Raw genomic sequence first — 22,868 nt, forward strand, 5'->3', positions numbered from 1 at the left:
GCTTATATTGTAAAGTATCTATCCTTTTTATAAAAGTGTCCATACTTTTTTCACTGTGGAAAACATTAATTTAAGGTTATCTTTTGAGTGAGTTTTAATATATTAATTTAGTAATTATAGGCGACTAATGATTTATTTTTTACGTTACGATATATATTATTATTAAATTAAAAATTCTAAATATTATTTTATAAAATATCAAAACAATCAAATAATTTTTTGTGCAAATGAAATTATTAAATTAATATTGTAGGTGGAAAACATGAAACACTATTAAAAAAAATTGAAACATAAATTACATAACTTTAAAAGAAGTATCGATCCTTTTTATAAAAAATATAGACACTTTCAATATAATATAATGTAATAGGTAAATTTGCAATGCTATCGGTATAAATATACCGGTTTACTTATAAAATAGGTAAATATAAACGCTACATATTACATTATATAAGCGTTACCTAGTATGTTATTGTACTTTATAATATTTCCGGTTAAATAATATAACATAACCGGTCTAAATTTTAACCGGTCACTTGTTTAACCGGTCACGCCGTATATTAGCCGTTTTTTAGGCGCCGCACTGCAGAACTACCCCATAGTCAACTGTAACAACATTATTGGGAAATGTCCTATGTAATTTGTTTCTTTTTTTTTCTCTCACTATCCACCCCCCAACCCAAATAGAACGGATGGACGTTTTGAATCTGATCGGTTATCTTTAATGTTAATTCAGATTTGATACAATATAATTTAACTCTAATTATTTTAATATTAAACTCTAAAACCTTAAATGGCAAATGAATAGAATTGTGTAAACTAAATTTTATATATAAATTTGAATATACATATTTTTTTGGCAAAAAATTAATAACGAAGATGATTAGTTACTTGCACAAACCAATTTAGTTCAATAGATAAAGAATGATTGTTATTCTTAGAAGTCTCGAGTTCAAGTATCAACGACAACAATATAGATGATTAAATGTTCTTTATCAAATAGTTAAGAGAATTTAAGATAGACCCCGCGTAAATATAACACGAAAAGAATCCAATCATATAACAAAACCTACCCACTTTAAGTGTAATCAAATAATACAATTGCGGCCAAATGCAGTCCACAAGTTATAAAAGAAATAAACACAATAAATGTGTGGCTCACTCGAGTACCAAAACAAATGCATGTTAAGTGAACTATGAATAACATTGATCCTCTCAAAGCAATACACCATTTTTTATGTCTTAACCTAAAGGGAACAGAAATACAGAATCATCACTGTGAATCCAGAATCCGTAAGGCTATCATAAGGACCCTGTTTTGAACTAATACACCAGAACGTCATCTTAAAGCAACAAAACTGAAGCAAATACTATAATCTGAGATTAAAGACACGAGTGACCATAGTTTGATGTGTGGTTTAGTTGGTACAAACATGAACAAGTGTAAGGCTAGGGTGTAAATTCATATTTTCTTCCAATTTCAACATAGTAAAATTCAAATGTCACTAAGCCACCTCTACAATAGTGCTAAAGCACAGGCAAACATTGCATATGATTCAATAAGGAGAAGATTATTAATGGTTTGTTTTACATTTAGCTTGTTGTACAACTTGCTAAACTTTGAACATTGAAGTACGTAGAAAATGAAAGGGAGAATAAAAGAAACAAAGAAACATGGAGAAAATAACAAACAACACGCCAGGATTCTCAAAGAAAATCATGATATTCAATCAAGAAATTAACTAACCCCTTTTCGCTCCTCATGATGCTTTCTCCATGAGCTGAATTGGAGATAGAATATTAGCCTTGCTTGTCTCAACAATAGAACCATTCATAACCATTTCCTCCAGCATGAAATGTGCCTTCTCTAAATGGAACATGATATCCAGCTCACACTGCAATAAAATTTGGTAGACAAAGAGATAACAATGAGTAAAAGGAAAAAATATACAATTCCAGTCAATTTGAACGGGTTTGAAACTAATACATCTTCTTGGGGGAGAACTTACAACATTGCCAAAATGGCGGTCCATGGTTTCAACTAAGAGATGTATAAATTCCAAAATTGCAAGCTCATTCTGCCACATTTAAGAAAAGAGGAGGATAAAGATAAATTGAAGTTGTCAAACAATAAGCAAACTGGAAAATATAAAAGCTTGACATAAGTCTAGTGCAAATCAAAACCCAAATTCTAATTCATTTGCCCTTCCACGTTCACCCCATATCAAGGGTATGGATTATAAACACTCTTAACCTCTCAACATCTCTTTGCTTATCTTAGGGGGAAAATGCCATAAAAAAACAAAGGCATCCACCTCAACCTCTCAACCTAAGGGATCCACCTCGACCTCAAAAGACATCAACAATTACATACATGATCTTAGAGGGGGTAGGAAAGGAATGGAACTTACTTCATCATTGTCAACTCCAACTAAGAAAAACAGCGAAGCATATCGCCTGTACACAATTTTGTAATTCCGATGCTCAACAAATGAACACTGTCACAATTCAAGCAAATTAATAACCGCAAATGAGTAAATAGAGCATTAATTCTGAAGTTACTAGCAATTCTAGCCTTAAATTTGAAGGAAATTAGAAATTGGAAATTCCAAATCCCCTAAATCACGAGCAGACAAAACTACAGCAAAAAGAGAGAGTTAAATCATGGGCAAATAATCTCAAATATTTTTTAGAAAAAGGAGATTTACATGCAAATCTTCCTTTAAATATTATTACCTGTTGCTCGTTGCGGGCCAAGCACTTGCGAACGATCTCGCCTTCGAGGGCACGTCGTTCTTCTAGGGTGAGCCATTCGTAGTACTGGGCGAGACGGGTCTGCCCTTGCTTGTTCACCATTAATATGAATCTGATTCCCATCTCTTTCCTTCGTTCTTCCCTTGCTTCTTCCTGGATCTGAATCTCTATTTTCTCACGGCAAAATTGATCGCTTATTGTTGTTGTTATTGACCTTAATGGGAAAATTGGAGATTAGGGCGTGCTTTTTACTTTTAAGGTTTTTCAGGGTCTAATAATTTTAATTCTTTATAGATTGATTCCCAAGCGGCCCGTAAACTTAAAATACGGTACAGATATCTGAATATTTTAACATTAATACCATAATATAAGTTATAATTTACTTCTAATAATTTAGTAAATTTTATATAAATGTTAACAAATTTTTATGATTATAATGCGAAAAATATCATTAGGTATATTGTTTACTCTTTAAAAGAATAAATTACACAAATGATCACTTTTATTTGAGTTTTATAAATATATGATTGTTGTATTAAAAAAATATAATACATGATCACTTTCGTTTCGTTTAATTAAGATGTAATCACTGGAACGTTAACTTCCGTTAGTTAAATGATGTGATATATTAGTAAAAAAGTTTGATTTTTATTGTAACCCCTTAAATTTAAATAAAATATTAATTAGGAACCTTTTAATAATTTTAAAGTAGTTTCGGACAAAATTTCAATTTACTCTTTTTTTTTTCATACGTTTTCTTCCCCAAACCTATCCTATCTTCTCCTTCGCTTCCCCTACCCCTCATACCTGTATATTTTCCTCAAAGCCAAATTTTTGTTTTAAAGTCTGAGCCTTTAGCTTCTAATTCTTAAATCATTTTTGTTTAACTTTGGTTCGGGTATTGGTTAATAAAGAAGAATCTGAGATCCTTTGATAATTAGTGTTGAATTGATAGATTTTTTTTTATCAATGTCAGGTGTTCCAATATTGAGATCGAGAAATGTGGCCAACTCAGAGGCAAGACTTGTACTGAGACCAACGGGAAACAAGGCAGGTTCGTTAAGTTCAAGAAAACCAGCTTTGAAAAAGGTTGAAAAGTCTCCAGTCGAGGTTGAAAAATCCCTTCCATCATCTACTGTTAATTCTATTTCTCCAAAAACTCATTTTGTTAGTTCACATTCAGTACTACGCCGTCATCAGCAGTTTTTTACATTCTAATTTATCAATAAATGCTTCATGTTCATCGGTTGAGCATCAGTGTGTTAGATTAACTCGTTCAAATAGTGTAGGAAGTAATGGGAACACATACACGCAAAGCAGAAAAGTGTTGTTTCTGATGGTTGCATTCGAAGAAGAGATGCGCATGGGTAACAACCAAATACAGGTGTGTTGTTGTGTCCTCTAATTTATCAGTGTTTTTTCATGGTTGATTCGAAATTATGTGTCAACTTCTTCCTCCATGAATCACTCGTAAACAGAATAAACTAATTTCAGTCTTGTACTTAATTTATGAAAATATAAAATTTGTCAAATTAATAAGTTACAAATTTTATTTTACATAGAAGCATTAAAAAATTTATAAAACGTTGAAAATTGCGGTGCTTTTAGTAAATCATGTTTCGATATTAGTGAGTTAACTTTAAATTAGTTGAGTTAGTAATTATTTAGTTAACGATTTGTTTTAATGTATGTTAGTTATAACACCATAATTATACATTTAAGATTTGTTTAATCATTTATTCTTATATACACTTCTTATAATAGTAGCCATAGTTGAAAATTGTAAGTTTAATATATATATATATATATATATGAAAAAAAGAAAATTTTATACGAATTCTATGAGATCCCTTAGATAAAGGTGGATCTCTTGAACTCGCTATTGTTGCGTTAATTCTTATCCCTAACACGATCCCAATTGCCCCTACCACGAATCAGAAAACGAAACCCACTCCTGCAAAGATTTTTTATGTGTGATAACTGTGATGCTCCTTCAGAGACTGTCGAAATAATAGATGAGGATGAAATTGAAATCCTTGATGGTGATGTTTCCCAAATCATAGTTGATGGTTTGATCTCGATTAATTTCTCTGACCGTATCCAATCTTTGGTTGCCAAGAGTTTCGAACAAATTGTGGAAATCAAATTACTTTGAAGACGCATCGGATATACTACTCTTCAACCAAACTCTATGAATTGTGTAAGCCTAAGCAAACCTTCAAACTTATGGACAATGAAAACAACTATTTTATAGTCACTTTCAACACTCATACCGACTTCCTCCAAGTTCTAGCCGATGGACCATGAACAATCTTTAGGCATTACTTGACAATTGAATCGTGGAAAATGGAGTTTTCCACCACGACACAACCCTCCCAAAGAAAATAATAGCATGGGTACGACTGCCCAAGCTTCGAGTTACTTTGTATAAGAGGAACATTACCACAAAAATTGGCGAAAGTATTGGACCGATAATCTGTCAGGATTGGAGAAGAAGAAGAGGAATGGCGAGGAAATATCGAAGAGCATTTGGGAAATAAAGATCGAGGGTTAGGGATTGAAGACAGAAATTGGGAATTGAATCATGTGAGAGGCACGGGGTCACTTACCTTATCAGAGGAGCAGGCTGAGCAAAAGGGAGGTCTGAAGGAGCAACCCAATACCGAAGGCCCAATACCTTAGAAAGAAAAGAAAGAGAAGAATCAATCTGTTATATAGTTGGGACAACTGTCATGAAGTGACTGGCAATTGTAACTAAATAATTAACAGACTTGGTTGTAAAAAATTCCTTATGCAATGAATGATGAATTTTCTTCTCTATCAACTCTCTCTCGTCTAAATTCATCTCTTAAATCTTTTCTTTTTCTCTCAATCTATAACAATTGGTAATCAGAGCTTCGATTCTGGCAAAAATCTCTTGTGGGCATGACAAAGAAGAACCAATCCATGGCGGAAAATGATTTATCTGGGATCCAAAAACAGATTGAAGACCTAGCTGCATTGGTGAAACAAGGGCAAGCTGAAACTAATCCACCTAAATGGTGGGAGACTCAAGAGAATAGAATCACTACATTGGAGTCTAGAATGGCTACTAATCAAGGTTATGTGGAGGAACTATTAAAGATTTTGACAGGCAGAAATGGGGAGCATGAGCATTCTACCGATGAACAGGTACAATCTCCTGATACTTCTAAAAATAAGGACACTAATCCTGTTTTGGTGACTGTGGTGAATGACAAGTCTAGATTTACTTATAAACCGGATGAACCTGGGATATTAAAGACTAAACCTGATGCTTGTTTAGTTCTTAAGAATAGTTTGAGGCCTGAAAATCAAGTGGGTGAAAACAGTGATTCTAGACTTAATGTGTTTGGAGTGGAAGCTGAAAAAGGGGGCCAGGGGTTCAATTAATAGTCCTGGAACTATGTGGAACAGACCCAAGATAGAACTACCATTTTTTGAAGGGGTTAATCCTAGGGCTGGATTAAAAAATGCTTGAAATATTTCTCTATTTGTAGTGTTCATGTTGAGCAAAGAGTAGAGGTAGCTACTATGTATTTAACAGGCAAAGCATAAATATGGTTTGATGGGTATATAATGCAAAAGCACCATGTAACATGGCATGAATTTGAAGCTGATATCTTTCACAGATTCAATGACAGATCTTTTTCTGATATTATAAAAGAGTTCACTAAATTGACTCAGTGGAAGAGTATCAGGAAAAATTTGAGGGGTTGCAGCCTTATATGTTGTTGCAGAATCTTACTTTAACTGAGGAGTTTTTTGTATCACTTTTTATTAGTGGTCTAAGAGATGAGATTAAGTATAGGGTCAAGGCTTTAGATCCTAAAAACGTGTTTGAATCATGTAAATAGGCCAAGCTTTATGAACTTTCTGTGGAGCTTGAAAATAAGAGATTAAGGCCTTCTTTTAAAATCCTACCCTACCTAAACCCCATATCTACATCTAAGACAAATGATATGTCAGTGCCTACAAAGCCTACTGCCTCACCAAATCCAAAACAAAATCTTTTGGATTATAGAAGGCAAAATAATATTTGTTTCAAATATGGTGAGAAATATCTACCAGGCTATCAGTGTACAAACAGGCAGTTAAATATATTGAGAATTCAGGGTACTATTCAGGGAAGACCCTTGAATATCTTAATTGATAGTGGCAGCACACATAGTTTATTGACTCCTAAATGGGCTGATGCTGGTATACATATTACTACCCTAATCATCTGGCTATCACTGTGGCTAATGGCCAACAACTATTCAGTTCTTCTAGATGCAACAAGGTAGAATGACAAATACAAGGTCATACTTTTTTACATGATTTTAGGCTACTTAAATTGGGAGGAAGTGACATGGTCTTGGGAGTTGATTGGATGAAGCTATTCAGTCCAATATGAATGGACTTTAACAACATGACCTTAAGCTTTGACCATCAAGGGGATCCGATTTGTATTTAAGGCCAACAACTCTATAATGAACTGCTGTAAATTTCAGGGGCTACACTACTTAAAATGTCTGCATGGGATTCTGATATTTTGGGCCATGTTGTCTTATTGACTATGGTAGGAAATTCTACTAATATTCATACTGAAATTTAACATCTGTTGGAGCAGTACAACACAGTTTTTGCTGAACCTAAAGGGCTACCTCTACAGAGGACTCATGACCATGCTATTCCACTCAAATCTAATGCTACACTTGTCAATTTAAGGCCTTACAGATTTCCTCACCATCAAAAGGCTGAAGTGGAAAAACATATAGCTATTATGCTTTCTTCTTCTATTATTCAGCCTAGTAAGAGTACATTTGCCTCTCCCTGCCTTCTTATTAAAAAGAATGATGACACTTGGAGATTTTGTGTGGATTACAGAGAATTAAATAGTATGACCATCAAAGACAAATTTCCTATTCCTATAGTGGAAGATTTACTGGATGAGTTACATGGGGCAGTCTATTTTTCAAAAATAGATTTGAGGTCAGGTTATTGGCAGATCATAATTAAACTTGAGGATATTTACAAGACAACCTTTAGAACTCATCAAGGTCATTATGAGTTTAAGGTAATGCCTTTTGGTCTTACTAATGCTCCTGCTACATTTCAGACTCTTATTAATGAATTGTTCAATTCTTTTCTTAGAAAAATTATTTTAGTTTTCTTTGATGATATCTTGGTATATAGAAGCAGTATGCAAGATCATATTAAACACTTACAGCTGGTTTTGGAAGTTTTAAAGGTGAATCAATTATTTGCCAAATTGTCCAAGTGTTTCTTTGGACAGACTCAGGTGGAGTATCTTGGCCATATTATTTCTGCTGCAGGGGTATCTACTGACCCTAGCAAGGTGGAGGCTATGTAGAATTGGCCTAAGCCTAAAACTCTTAAATCTCTAAGAGGATTTCTTGGTTTAACAGGCTATTACAGGATATTTATTAGAAATTATGAAATTATTAGCAGACATTTGACACAGTTGTTGAAAAAGGATTGATTTTAGTGGACTGTTGTTGCTTATAAGGCTTTTGAAGATCTTAAAATAGCCATGTGTTCTGCTCCAGTGTTAGCCTTACCAGATTTTTCTAAAACCTTTTATCTGGAAACAGATGCTAGTTCATGAGGTATAGGGGTTGTTATGTCATAAGAAGGAAGACCTATTGCTTATTTGAGTCAAGCTCTAAGTCCTAAAAATTTAGCATTATCTATCTATGAAAGAGAATACCTTGATATTCTCTTGGCTGTTTCAAAATGGAGACATTATTTGGACAGTAAGCCTTTTATTATTAAGACTGATCATGAGCCTCTAAAATTTCTTCTAGAACAGAAGTTGACTACCACTACTCAAAAGAAAGGGTTGACAAAGCTCTTGGGATTGGACTATACTATTCAGTATAGAAAAGGAAAGTTGAATGTTGTTTCTGATGCCTTATCTAGAAGATGGGAGGACCAGGCTAAATGTTTTTCTATGGGAGCTACTATTTTCATACCTACTTGGGTTCAAGAGGTGGAAGAGAGTTATCAAGGTGATACTTTAGCTCAGTACTGGATTTTAACTCTTACTATTAATCCTACAGCTGACAGTAAATGGAAATAATATAAAGTTGTCCTTAGATACAGTGGTAGAGTTTATATTGGAGCTCATGACAGTCTTAGATTGAAGGCTATTAAGACCTTACATGACTCTCCTCAATGAGGACATTCAGGTGCACAAGTTACATATTATAGGATTAGGTCATATTTTTATTGGCCAAATCTTAAAGTTATGGTTGCTACTTATGTGAGAAGTTGTGAAATTTTCCAGCAGACTAAGGTTGAACATGTAGCAAAGCCTGGTTTGCTACAGCCCCTTCCCATTTCTAATCAGGCTTGGGAAATAATTACTATGGATTTTATTGAAGGTCTACCTACTTCATTCAAGAAAAACTGTATTTTGGTCATTGTGGATAAGTTTACAAAATACAATCATTTTTTGTCTTTAGCTCACCCTTATTCTACAAAAGAGTTGGCTAAACTATACCTAGACAATGTGTACAAGTTACATGGACAGCCTAAAATGGTCGTTTCTGATAGGGATAGAACCTTTACAAGTGTTTTTCGGAAGGATTTAATGAAACAACTTAGAACACAGCCACTTTTCAGCACTGCTTACCATCCAGAAACAGATGGACAAACAGAGAGAGTCAATCAATGTTTAGAGCAGTATTTGAGAGGCCTTTGCTTCTATCAACCTAAGCAATGGGCTAAGTGGCTACCACATACAGAGTGGTGGTACAATACCACTTATCATACTGCTATAAAGTTAACACCTTTTCAGGCATTATATGGATACAAACCACCTATTATGGTTTGGCCTACTGAGTCTACAGTATAAACTATTTCAGATATGATGAACAGTAGATAGGCTAATAGGCAGTTGGTAAAGAATCAGTTATAGTTAGCAAGCAATCAAATGAAGCAGCAAGAAGATAAAAATCAAACTGAAAGGACTTTTGAGATTGGGATTTAGTTTACCTCAAATTGCAGCCCTACAGAAATACATCAATTGCCCTGCGAAAGAACTTGAAGTTAGCATCAAAGTTTTTTGGACCCTATCGAATTCTGGAAAAGATAGGAACAGTAGCCTATCGACTGGACTTACCTCATTCCTCTCGATTGCATCCAATTTTCCATGTTAATTTATTGAAGAAGTTCATAGATGATTCCACTACTGTTGCTACCTATCCTTCTACAGTAGATAAAGAAGGAGAGATACAAATTAAACCATTAAAAATTATGGGCAAAAGAATTATAAACAGAAACAGTAAACCTGTTACTCAACTTTTGGTTCGCTGGGAGAACCTAGCTGAAGAGAACGATACATGGGAGGATTACTCGAATCTGAAATGGCAGTTTTCAGCATTCGATCCTTAGGGACAAGGCTCATCTCGAGGGGTGGGTATTGTCAAGATTGGAGAAGAAGAAGAGGAACATCGAGGAAATATCAAAGAGCATTTGGGAAATAAAGATCGAGGGTTAGGAATTGAAGACAGAAATTGGGAATTAAATCATGTGTGTAGACACCCGTTTTTGTCTGGGTTATAAATATTATATTATAATTATTAATATTATATTATAACTATTATTATTATTATAACAATTAAAATTATAATTATTAGTATTATTATTAATATTGCTTATGTTTACATTGCTTGCATGCTTTACAACAAGCCCAAATCTAGCCAATAACCCCGAACCAAACCCATATGTGCTTCTAGAGACTAATAGTCATGTTCCTCGTGCAACCTCTTCGATGTGCCAGCGTGACATGCAAAATAGAAAAGGGGTCAGCGATGCATGAAAATGGAAAAGGAAATGAGCAGATAAAAGGGAATTTATCACAACATGAGAGTTACAAAAAAAATTGAATGAAACAGGTTTGTAAGTGGGGAGAGCAATTTGTAGAGGGGGTTTTTCTTCTCCCATATTGAAAAGAAAATGGTTACAATTACGAGAAAAAAGAGACAATTGTAAACTGAGTTTTCTGATCTGGATCTTTCGAGAGCAGTGTAAACAAGAGGGATTGATTCCTCTTTTCTTTTAATTGGGAGAAGCACGACAGATTTTTTTTCTTTCTTTGTTTTTCATTCGTTTTACACAGTAGAGCAACAGATAAAACAGTGTGTAAACAATATTTTTTTCAGTATTCAAAGATCAAGAAGCAGTATAACCTTTCCTATCTCTTTCGAAGGAAATATAAGCGGTTCATAAGCAGGTTACTTTCGTTACTTTCTTTATTTTTCGAAATACTCCTTAATGTTATACGTGGCTTGTTGTTTTCCTTTTAAAGCATAAAAAATAGCAGAGAAAAGAATTAGAAAATTACCTTAGATGTGGATGACGGTAGACTTGGTAGTTACATCCTAGTCAGTCGGGGTTTTAATTGATGGGGATAAGGACTGGGGTTATTGTTATGAAACCATATAATTCTGAGATTAAAACTATGATCAGTAAAATAAAATAAGAAGAGAAGGGTACTTGATAGTTTACCTCGTAGTGCGTCGTTGTTTGGAGTTGAACCCGTCGGCCTTAGAAGTTTGAGGGTGCACGTGGTTTTAGTGTTTAGGGGTTTATAATGGTGAAAATAAGAGAGTTTAGGGTCTATTCAGGTTTGTTTATGGGTTAACCGGCAGTCAAAAGTAACGATCGGGGTGTTTGGTTTTGGGTGTCACGGCGGCATTCATGGGTATGGAGGAAACAAGATCGGTTTGTTTTTTTTACTTCTGTGGTTGTCGATAGTGTCAGGTAGGGAAGATTTAGGCTTCACTGGAGTAGAGAATCCAGGCGGCCAGTGGCTATGGTGGTTGAGAGCGGCGCTGTACGTGGCCGAGAGAAAGATGGAAAGTGGAGAGAAGGGAGGGGAGCTAAGCTTTGTGCATATTCTGCGTGAAATTAGGATAATTTAGTTTATTTAGGTTTTATTATTTTTTTTGTTTTGGGTTAATTAGTTTTACAGCCATTGAATTTTTAGGATAAAGTTATCGTTTGGTCCTTTACTTTTAGCGATAATTTATATTTTAGTCCTGTACAGACCATTTTAGAATTTCCTTTTTTTTGTAGTTGTCTTGATTTCGTCATTTTCAAAATTTAAGTTTTAGTCATAATTTTAGGGATATTTAAGGTTAGTTCCTTCACATTCAACGTATGTTTTATTTTAGTCCTTGTTTTTAATCAAGTTAATTTAATTTTGTATTTTTAACATTTGGTTTGTTATTTTGAAAATTTTCCATTACAATCCGATTCATGTTTAAGGTTTTTTTTTTTTAATTTCCATATTAGTAATTATGTTAATTTATTTTAGTCCATAGATTTAGATTGTAAATACTTTAGTCATAGTTTAGAGTTTTTTAGATTAATTCTTTAAGTTTAAATTTAGTTAAATCTAGTCCATTGTTAGATTGATTTTATTAAATTAATTGTTTATATTTATTTCGCATGGTGATATGTTTACATATGTATGGGTATACAAATAATTCAGTGGCAAATCACATTGCATCATTTTTTATATGAAATGCTTGATATCCTCATTTGCATAAATCAACATTATTACATAATTGGATTAAGGGTAATGCCCTTTTAATTTAAAATCGTTTTAAGTGGGTTGTCATAACACATTTGAGGTTCACTTTAACCATTTTAAAATAAAAGTGTGTTGAAAACATTTTGATATTTTGATATAACAAATTAAGTTAAATGAATTTTAAGATTTTCCAAATGATTTTCTAAGTATATTCGATAGAATTATTCGAATATCAAAACATTACTCCAAATCTTTCAAAGATCATTTTTAATCCTTACTCAAAGTGTAAAATTAAGTTTTAATCTTAAAACAATTTCAAAATAATTTTACAAAGTATTTCGAACCATTTCAAAGCCAAAAATTCCAGATTGCTCAGAAGGAACCGATTCCCCCCTAAGGGGGTACCAATTCCCCCTGAATGGTTTGGCTCCGACAATTCCAGTATGCTCGGAGGGAACCGATTCCCCACCAGGGGGTACCGATTCCCCCTTGTATAACGGTCGAAATATTTGAATTTTACACTTAGGGAACCGATTCCCCATAGGGGGTACCGATTCCCCCCACGCTCCAAACTGCTTTATTAATTGTTTTCACACTAAAACGACTATATTATTTTCTCTAATTATCCCCAACGTTCAGAAGTGATTCAAGGTGTATTTAAGCAAGCTTAGAAGCCATTGATCAATAACAAGAAACATCAAGCAATTAGAATCAAGAGAGAATCAAAGAGAAAGCATCAAACCTCAAGTTTGAGCATTTCAAGCCTATTTTTCATTCAATATTCATTTTTCTTTCAAGAACACTTATTGTGCTCAATTGTATTTATTCTTGAGTGTTCTTTCTTTGTTCTAGAATTGTGCAAACATATTTTCCTTGTGAGGTTTTTCTTGTAAGTTTGCAAATTTGTATTTCTCTTTGAGAAAAGAGTGTTCTCAAGAATTGGGGTATATTCTTGAGGGAGTTGTAAGGTTATCTCTTTGGCCTCAAAAGAAAGAACAAGTTAGTGAATTTGTTAGAAAATCCTTAGTGTGGATAGCTAAGGTAGTGGACGCAGACTTTGGTTGATAAAGTCGAACCACTCTAAATCGCTGTGCAATTTCTTTCAATTTTCTGCAAAAGCTTCCACAAAAATTTTTATTGCCAATTCACCCCCCTCTTGGCTGATTCAGTCAATCAATTAACTCAACAAAGCGTATCCCATTAGTGATGCCTAAAAATTGATCCATCACTTTAAAATTTGGGAGCGGAAGAAAAAGAAATATTCGGCTATTTAAATTTATCAAGAAAAGGTTGTTATAACTGTTTAAGATCTTGTCTCAATATTTTTAAATAATCGAATATTCTTTATCTTTCTAAATGTTGGATAATGTTAATTTAATCTATTTTTGATGCCTTTTGAATATGGTAAAATTCGTATGTTGTTGTGTTGCTGGGGATCATAAATCAAATTAAAATCGAACTTATAAATTTCATTGCAAAGACATTTAATTAATCGACGAGGTACCGATTTAGGGAGCTGTGGGGGTGCTAATTCTTCCCCACACGTAATCGACTCCCGAACTCATTTTTGGTAACGCTGACCTCAATTTGTTGTTTTAATTAAAATTAATTTTTATTTAAAATGACAAAACGTTTTTGGGTGCCCAATCACACTCTAATCAAAGATTGGTGGCGTCTCATCGAACCATACGTTTTTATTCATAAAGGAAATCCAAAATTTTCCGAAACGAGAGGTCTTTTAAATCGTATTTGTTTTTAATTTAAAAATCATTTGAAAGAGGATAATTAAGAATTAATGTTTTTTTAAAATCTCTCTTTTAAGGAAAAATCATTTCAACAGCTTGGCAACTCCACTAGGGACTTTTTTTTAGAGAGTCAGGCCGATAGTCAATTAATTAATTGTCTTTGCAATTGAAAGTTATAATTTTTTTTAATTTGGTTTTTGATCCCTTGTTTGGTTTTTAATAAGTTTTGTTTGTATTTTGATTTTTAAGTTAATTTGATTAGCAATTAAATAGTTGTACTGATCTATTTGCTAATGGTTTCAGAATAATTGTGTGTTTTGGGAATTGATTTTGAGTGTTTTTATTGTGTGTTTTTCGCTTTTCCTCACACACTGCACAACTGCATTTTCATGACATGAGCTAAAACCCCTCTCCGTCCAAATTAAGTAGGAGTGAGAGCCTATGCCCTCGTGTGGTTTTCACCTCGGCATGGGATAGTGGATCGCTCCTGTAGCACACACCTTATGGTCCTCGTAATGGTAATCACCTCCGTATGGACATAAGGAGGTGTGTTCCCTCGAAATTGAACTCGATCCCCTAAAGCCTGTGATGGGCCAGGATTGAGGGTTCGATAGCCCAAGGGGGCACCGACAAGGACAATTCGAGAACCTATTACTTTAGAACCAAACCCAACATATAGTGAACATAGATCCCGAACTTAGGTCAAGCTTAACCCGAACCTTAAGAGTCCCGTAAGGAGTGTACACAAGGAAAAGCTTTTTGAGTCATTTAATTTCGCTTTTCGAATAAATGCATGCGAACTAGAAATCATGCGGTTAGGTTTTTTTGTCAAGAAAGCATGCGAATTAGATATCACGCGGTAAGGATTTTTGTGAATAACAAAGCATGGGGTAGATATCATGTTGGGTAGGATCTACTAAAGCATGATTGGGTAGCCAGCATGTGAGGGTAGGTTTTATTTAATGATTATGATACTTATTATTTTGTTGTTGATATTATGTGTACTAACCAATTTTGTTATATGTCTATTTTATTTTGATTTTATTGCATTTGCATCTTCATGTCATCCAAAGGTGTTAATTCGCAAGTGATTGACTAATAAGAAGGCAGGTCATAATGAGACAATAAATTCTTAACCATGTAGTCAAAATCAGGAGATTCAAAGATGTTCAAATGATCCATGAAGAAGGACATCCGATGAATGAAGAAATCTGAAGCTGATTGAAGACTTCCTTAAAAGGGGTGAAGGCCAAGATATTCCCTTAGAAGATAGATACGGTTATACCAAGGACGAGAATACCCTTAACAAAGACATAAAGACCACTTCATATTGAAAGTAAAAATAAAGACCTCAAGATTCAATTTAAAGACATCTGGCGTCATTAAAGGTGATAAAATACGGCGACAACTTTGGGTGCAATGTTAGATTTCATGAAGAGTACGACTCAAGGAAATGAAGGAATGAAGAATCACATTTATGTTTTGACTACGTAGTGTACTGAATTCTTGTTGTCTAAATGAAGGTTGTTCTATGGTGGTCACTTTTGGAATTAACACCTTGTGCATTTACATTCGCATTTGCATTCTTATTAGCTTCAATTTATTTATTTTGCTATTGTTGCTTTTTGTTCTTTTGTTTTCTTATTTGTACTAACCTATTTTTTATGTTGTTTTTCTCTTTGTCTGCATTGCATGATCATGACATAATCAAAAGGTGTTGATTTGTGAGTGATCATTATAGTAAAAGGTTTTCATGACAGACAAGGGGTTTCGCGATCAAACAGACTATAACACAGTCAAGAAATGGCATCCTAAGAAAGCTTCGAGAATAATGGAGAATTGTGCACACAAAGATCATATGTCTAACGAAGAGCACAAGGAGATAAGAGAGATAAAAGAGAATATGTCCAAAATGATGGATAGCATAGATGCTTTGTCCAAAGGAAAAGAGACTTCTACCAAAGAAAAGAAAGAGCTCAATGAAAACAATCTTGAGGTGTCAAGTTTGCAAGGGTCTATTTTAGAACCTGTTGATTCTAGCCAAAATGAAAAATCACACACAATCATTGTTCGTATCAACAAGTTGTTTGGAAATGCTAAGGAAATACTTGTAACTATAGAAGTTTAGAATGATTAAAAGAAGCCATGCAATCAGAACTCGTTGGTGTTTGATAGTCTACTCCTAATGTCAAGGGAAGTAAAACTTGAAACTCCAGTTCAACCCAAGTTGAGAGGTGGTTCTCGTTGTGATTTCATCCCAATATCATATAAGGAGTTGTATGATGAACTGTTAGAAGCCCGAGAAGTGGCACCGCATTATGTGAAACCTTTTCAACCTCCATATCCAAGTTGGTATGACATCAACGTTCGTTGTGAATATCATGCTGGAGTTCAAGGATATTCTATTGAAAATTGTTCTACCTTTAAACGTCGAGTCCAAATTCAACTAGATCATGGAGTATTGGAGTTTGAATTGAAAGGACAACCTAGTGTGGTAACGGATTATCCTGTTGGGTTCGAACCAAAAGTGACCAAAGGTAAGGGTATCAGGGATGACATCCAAGAAGAAGATTATTTGCCAAAGTACGAAGCTCATATTCATCATTTAAGAAGTGAAAATGATAAATTGAGCAGAGAGATGGAAGCCATGCGAGATGATTTTTAAAGGATCAGTCAAGATTTTAAATTTGTTGGAATGGGAAATGTCCCATATGAGTGAATAACAGGGGTCGCTATATTGAAGAATAACGCTAAACAGTGGAGAAAGAATTGCAATATACACGAAGGTCGAGTCGAGAAGTTTTCTCATGATTTACAAATTGTAGAAAAAAGACATAATATAGCTGTTGATAATTTGGAAAATCAGATGCTAAATAGGTCCATTTCCAATATGTAAATTTTATATCAACGCCACAAGAGGGAGAATGATGCTGAGTTAGAAGCCGTTAGAGCCAAGAATAAGAAGTTGATGAAGATTGTGGATGATTGTAGTAATCTTATGCAAGAGCTTCATAACAATAATGATTTTCTTGCAAGGAAGATTCAACAACAGTGTTTACAACTCCGAGAATTGGCACTCAAGATAGAGAAAAGGGACAAAGTTATGAAAGAAGTTATGACCCAAGCAAGCATTGCGGCTCACAAATAGATTGATTTAGCTGGCTTTGTAAGAGAATTGAAGCAGATTGACAACTCGACCCCCGAGCATGAGTGGAAATTAAATTGGCTTTTGAAGGAGATAGAAAAATTCGGATTCAAAGCTGTCCATCATATGTAAAGTTTGTTTGATGTACCGAGACCTTTGTGTTCAATGAAAGTTGTTTTAAGATGGTCACTTTGGAATGACACCTTTTGTATTTGTATTTGGCATTTGCGTTTGCATTACATGTATTTATTTAAGCATTTAACATGCATTAATTATAAAAACACAGAAATAATTTATTGAAGGTTATATGACAGTAATAACAAGATCATTCATTCATACTAATTTCTCATCGTCATGAACAAACAAATGGAAACAATGGAGTAATCTCATAAGGAATCACAAGATCAGTTGCAAGAGCAATTAGTCAGGTTACAACAAGATACGAGGAATCAAGCATCGGGTTCTCTGCAAGGGGTATCAAATAAAATGATCCAGGTGTTGGAAACTAAGGCTGCTGATAGAGACAAAATCATTGATAAATGATACCAGTTTCACCAGACTAATACGTCAAGAATCATAACCTACCCTGGAGCATCTAACTCAAACCAAGAGAAGAGCCTCGTCAATTATGAGCAATTTGGAGACAAATTCAGGTGGTTGAATGAAGCCATTAAAAATATAAAGGTTGTTAATACCCCTAACAAGGAGTTAGAAACTAGAGAACTCAGTTTGGTCCCTGATTTGGTCATCCCACATTAATTTAGGGTGCCTAATTTTAAAAAATATGATGGCACTAGTTGTCCCCTAATTCATCTAAAAATGATTTGTAGAAAGATGGAAGGGTACCTAAATAATGACAATCTGTTGATTCATTACTTCCATGATAGTCTTGCTGGGCCAACTGTAGTATGGTATAACCGTTTGAACAAAGAACAGATCAAGACATGGGTTAACTTAGTTGATGCTTTTTTGGGACAATATCAATATGTTAAAGGATTAACCCCAAAACATCATGGCCTTCAAAGGATAAGAATGAAAGCTACTGAGAGCTTTAAAGAATATGCCCTAAAATGGAGATGAATGGCAGTACAAGTTCAACTTCCTTTTTCAGAAGAAGAAATATCATATATGTTTCACGATTCTCTTCCAGCTCTTTTCTTTGAGTTAATGTTAGGAAAGTCGATGAATAACTTCAAGGATCTTATGACAGCAGGGGAGTTAATTGAGGATGCAATCAACAAAGGAAACTTGAAAGACACTTCTAAAAACCCAACCGATCAAAAGGAACAAGCTGATGAGGTGAATGAATATCACATCCGGAGCTCCCACAGCCGTAAAAGAAAAGGGGCAGCGGGTTACTCGAGACGTCCAAAGAAAGTCCCAAGATCAAAAAATACTTTGAAAGTGTTCCAAACTTCTATCTCGGATATGTATCCCCACTTGGTTAAAGGTCAATACATCACACTGAGGCCAGTGAAAGTGCAACCAGACCCTTCTACTCACAGCTATGATCAAGATGGTGTATGTGATTTTTACTTGAGGGTATTGGGGCATTCTACAGGGAATTGTAGGCCGCTGTTAAAGGATATAGAGATTCTTGTGGAAAATGGGACATTGACATAAGAATTGGTGAAACGGTGGATGACAAACTCGAGTGGGGCATTAGAGCACATAATGTAGCATCCGTTTGGGTTAGGTGTTGCTACGTTAGATGAGTAATAGGGCATCCTAATTAGGAAGAGATCATTTCATTCATCATGGAGCTTTATTTCATTTGTAACATCTTATTTGAAGATGTTTTTTTACTTTCTCATCAGTTTTTTGTAATGATGTTTAAATAAATTCAAGTTACTTTGAGGATGGTGAGCATTGAATCGATTTGCAACTTGAAATTCTTTGAATATCAACCGAATTAAAAAAACTCTGTAAATGGTCAGAGTTATTGTTCTTTGACAAAATGACAAGGTTGAAACCTGATAAAACAAGGACCTTGACCTTATCCCCAGAAGATACAATCGAACACTATACCCTTTACTTGCAGGGGTCGATATAGCCTTCTTCTATCATAAGTAGATAAAGAATAGGCTTGGTATTCAGGTATGCACAAGAACGGACAACATGGGGCATATCTTGTGTATGATATCATGAAACTAAATAGACCACACTTTTGTTGATGACGTTCAATGATGATTATGATCTTTACGGATGGAATAGTCGAGTAGGTGAATCTAGTTTAGGTCAGTTGCTTGAAAATTGAACTCTAACGATGAGATTTTCTGACTTTCAACAACACCTAGACTATGATAGGTTCTTCTTGACAAGCTTAAGAAATTGGATCCATATACCCAGATTATAATATTACATGTATACAATAAAGCTTGAGTTGTCCCTCTAGAGCAATTGGTTAAATGCCCCGGCTTTATGGATATAATTCAGCTAGCCTGATAAAAATGATTATATTATATGTATACAATAAAGCTGAGCTATTCCGCTAAAGCAATTGGTTATAGAGGAAATTCAAAATCCCTGGCTGTATGAATAAATTATATTCAAACCATGACCTTGATCGGGTACTTGGCAATTCGGTGTATGCTCATGTGATGTCAAGTCAAAGACTTGTGATGAGATGAAACCTTCTAGCCGTAAGGCAAATTACAATAAAGCTGGTTTCAGCTAGCCAGACAATGGCAAATTAAATCAATTTTATGAATAAGTAGTTCGGTAAAAATGGACTAAGGGAGTTAAGGAACACCTGATATAGTCAATTTCACACGAGCATTCATGAATTTGCCAACTCCTCAACTTTTGACACTTGTCAAATAAAAAAGAAGCCAACTCCTCAACTTTTGACACTTGTCAAAGAGTTATAACCTTGAAAACATTAAAGAGCTATTGATTCTTTTGATATTCTGTGAACTCGTGATTATAATCGATTGTGAGCCTGAATTAAGGGGCAATGTTTTATAAAATTCTTTCATTCTTTGATCCCTAAAATAAGAGAAAATGGAAAAATATTTTCAAACATGACAGTTTCAAGTGTGAAAGGTCCTTGAAGCTTGTGAGACTCATTATGCCTCTATTGGAGAAAAGAAATAAGCGATTCCAGAACATGAAGCATTCCACAATCTTGAAGTAAACGGTCCAAGAGAAAAGAATGAATGAAGAATGAAACTTATAACATTTCCTTGTGACTTGTCAATTACCCATCAAACTAACATTTCCTTGAAGAAAAGATGATCTCATTATTAAGAAGGGGCACATATTACAGCTTGTATAAAATGCAAGACATTTTGTTAGAAAAATTGGTCACTTCTTAAGTGTTTATGACAATGTGAAGAGACGCCTTCAAACTAATTGACAGCACTACTATGTAGTGACACCAGAATGAGAACATTCAAGTTAGAATATGTTGGGAATAAAGAAATCCATGAGTACCCACTTTGGGGCATAACCAGAAACCTAGATCATGTTGGGATGACAAGATTCAGACCAAGAAGATATTGAGACAACTTGAAGTGTCAGGGGAAGACCGTGAATTTGAGCAGAGCTTACCTTGTAAAGCAAACCAACCGAACATTAATCAATGGAAGAGTCCAGAAAGAACAACTTAGAAAGTGTAATTGAGCCAAGGACGGAAATGGGGCAACACAGTGGTATTTCTGATCATAACAAGAAGTTGAGAGAGAAAGCAATTTCTTCGAAATGAAGATAGAAAACGAAGACAACAAGAAGATAGAAGAAGATCAGAAGGCTCTTCAAAAATGTAAGTTGGAAATTATGAATTGTTATACGGATATCTAAAGCAAACCCCGGAGAGGAATGATCAAGTAGAAAAAGAATGAGTTCGCTACTCTGAAGTCAAATGAAGATTGAATCGACATTTATGCATTCATGAAAACATCATTTGCATAAAAGAAAATGCTTTACACTAATACATTTAATTGCATTCGTGTTTCATGCATAAACACATGGTTTTGACAGATCTTCCAGTGAAAAGAGAAGATGCAGGATGTTAAAATCCTGATAATTGAAAGGCAGAAGTTAAACATCAAATATAGGGAATCATGTTTAGAGAGACAAAACCTGAGGAACACAGGGGAACCAATCCACAGAGGAAGCATTACTTTGAAGCGGGGCACGTGACCCGACCATTAAGTCGTTTTATGAAGTGAAATGAGAAGGATTTCTCATTTAAATATGAAATTTGAGATTTTGAAAAATAAGAAAGGTTTCTTACCCAATAAACAATTTAAGTCCTTCGGGCCATCAGTAATTCTTTTGAGCATGATGATTAAAAATCCTTCGGGTCATCTGTGAGCCTTTAGAGCAAGATGATAAGTCATTCGGGACATCCATAAGACATTCGGGTAGGATGTTTTCTCATGAATTTGAAGAATAAGAAAGTGATGCTTTAAGAAAATGAAACCTTTGAAAACTAAAAAGGATTTTGTTTTTTCTTTTTTTCCAAAATTTCGCACTTAGTAAGTCCTTTGGGCTATCAATAAGTCTTTCGAGCATGATGCTTAAATCCTTAGGGCCATCAGTAAGTCTTTCGAGCATGATGATTAGAAATCCTTAGGGTAATTTGTAAGCCTTCACGGAAGAGTAGTGAAGCAAACCCATCAGTAAGTGCATTATTAAGTCTTTCGAGCATGATGATGAAATCCTTCGGGTCATTTGTAAGTCTTTCAAGCAAGATGATAAGTCCTCCAGGCCATTTTAAGCATTCACGGAAGAGTGTTGGAGCAAACCATCAGATCATCAGATGTGGGAGGAAAGCAAAGGTTCTCGAGTACAAAGAAAAAGATCAATTGATTAAAAGGAAATGTGCACGATGATTCATTAACCAATTCAAAGTCCCAAGAAGAGAGAGGTTTGACCTTCGAAGTTGAACCTTCATGGAAGAATAGTGAAGCGAACCCGTTGGTAGAAGATTGTTCGAGTTCTACTCCCTGAAGCAAGAGGGAGCAAACATGCTGGTCGAAGATTGTTCAAAGAAGAGGGAGTAGATCCCTCATCAAGTTTTAAAGCATGAAGATAGAGTTGGACCAAAACGTACTGTCTTTTTTATCTTTGCCCTATTCTTGTTAACACAAGAATGGGCAAAGAGGGGCAGTTGTAGACACCCATTTTTGTCCGGGTTATAAATATTATATTATAATTATTAATATTATATTACAACTATTATTATTATTATAACAAATAAAATTAAAATTATTAGTATTATTATTAATATTACTTATGTTTTCATTGCTTGCAGGCTTTACAACAAGCCCAAATCTAGCCTGTAACCCCAAACCAAAGCCATCCATACTTCTAGAGGCTAATAGCCCCGTTCCTCGTGCAACTGCTTCGATGTGCCAGCGTGACATGCAAAATAGAAAAGGGGTCAGCGATGCATGAAAATGGAAAAAGAAATGAGCAGATAAAAGGAAATTCATCACAACGTGGGAGTTACAAAAAAAATGAATGAAACAGTTTTGTAAGTGGGGAGAGCAGTTTGTAGAGGGGGGTTTTCTTCTCCCATATTGAAAACAAAATGGTTACCATTACGAATAAAGAGACACTTGTAAACTGAGTTTTCTGATCTGTATCTTTCGATAACAGTGTAAACATGAGAGATTGATTCCTCTTTTCATTTTTCTTTTAATTGGGAGAA

At 34.6% G+C, this 22,868-nt stretch overlaps 1 protein-coding gene across 1 annotated transcript; it reads right to left on the reverse strand.

Annotated features, from left to right (window-relative positions):
• Positions 1 to 1,450: 1,450 nt before the first annotated feature.
• Positions 1,451 to 2,973, reverse strand: LOC120166279 (AP-4 complex subunit sigma). The gene is made up of 4 exons (XM_039175578.1): positions 2,737 to 2,973; positions 2,412 to 2,498; positions 2,010 to 2,078; positions 1,451 to 1,895 (listed from the first exon to the last, which is right to left on the reverse strand). The coding sequence occupies exons 1-4, from the start codon at positions 2,875 to 2,877 to the stop codon at positions 1,761 to 1,763; spliced, it is 432 nt and encodes a 143-aa protein (XP_039031509.1). The 5' UTR covers positions 2,878 to 2,973; the 3' UTR covers positions 1,451 to 1,760.
• Between the last annotated feature and the right edge of the window lie 19,895 nt (positions 2,974 to 22,868).

This window comes from Hibiscus syriacus, unplaced genomic scaffold (genome assembly GCF_006381635.1).
Source record: "Hibiscus syriacus cultivar Baekdansim isolate YM2019G1 unplaced genomic scaffold, ASM638163v2 tig00111634_pilon, whole genome shotgun sequence".
NCBI lineage: Eukaryota > Viridiplantae > Streptophyta > Magnoliopsida > Malvales > Malvaceae > Hibiscus > Hibiscus syriacus.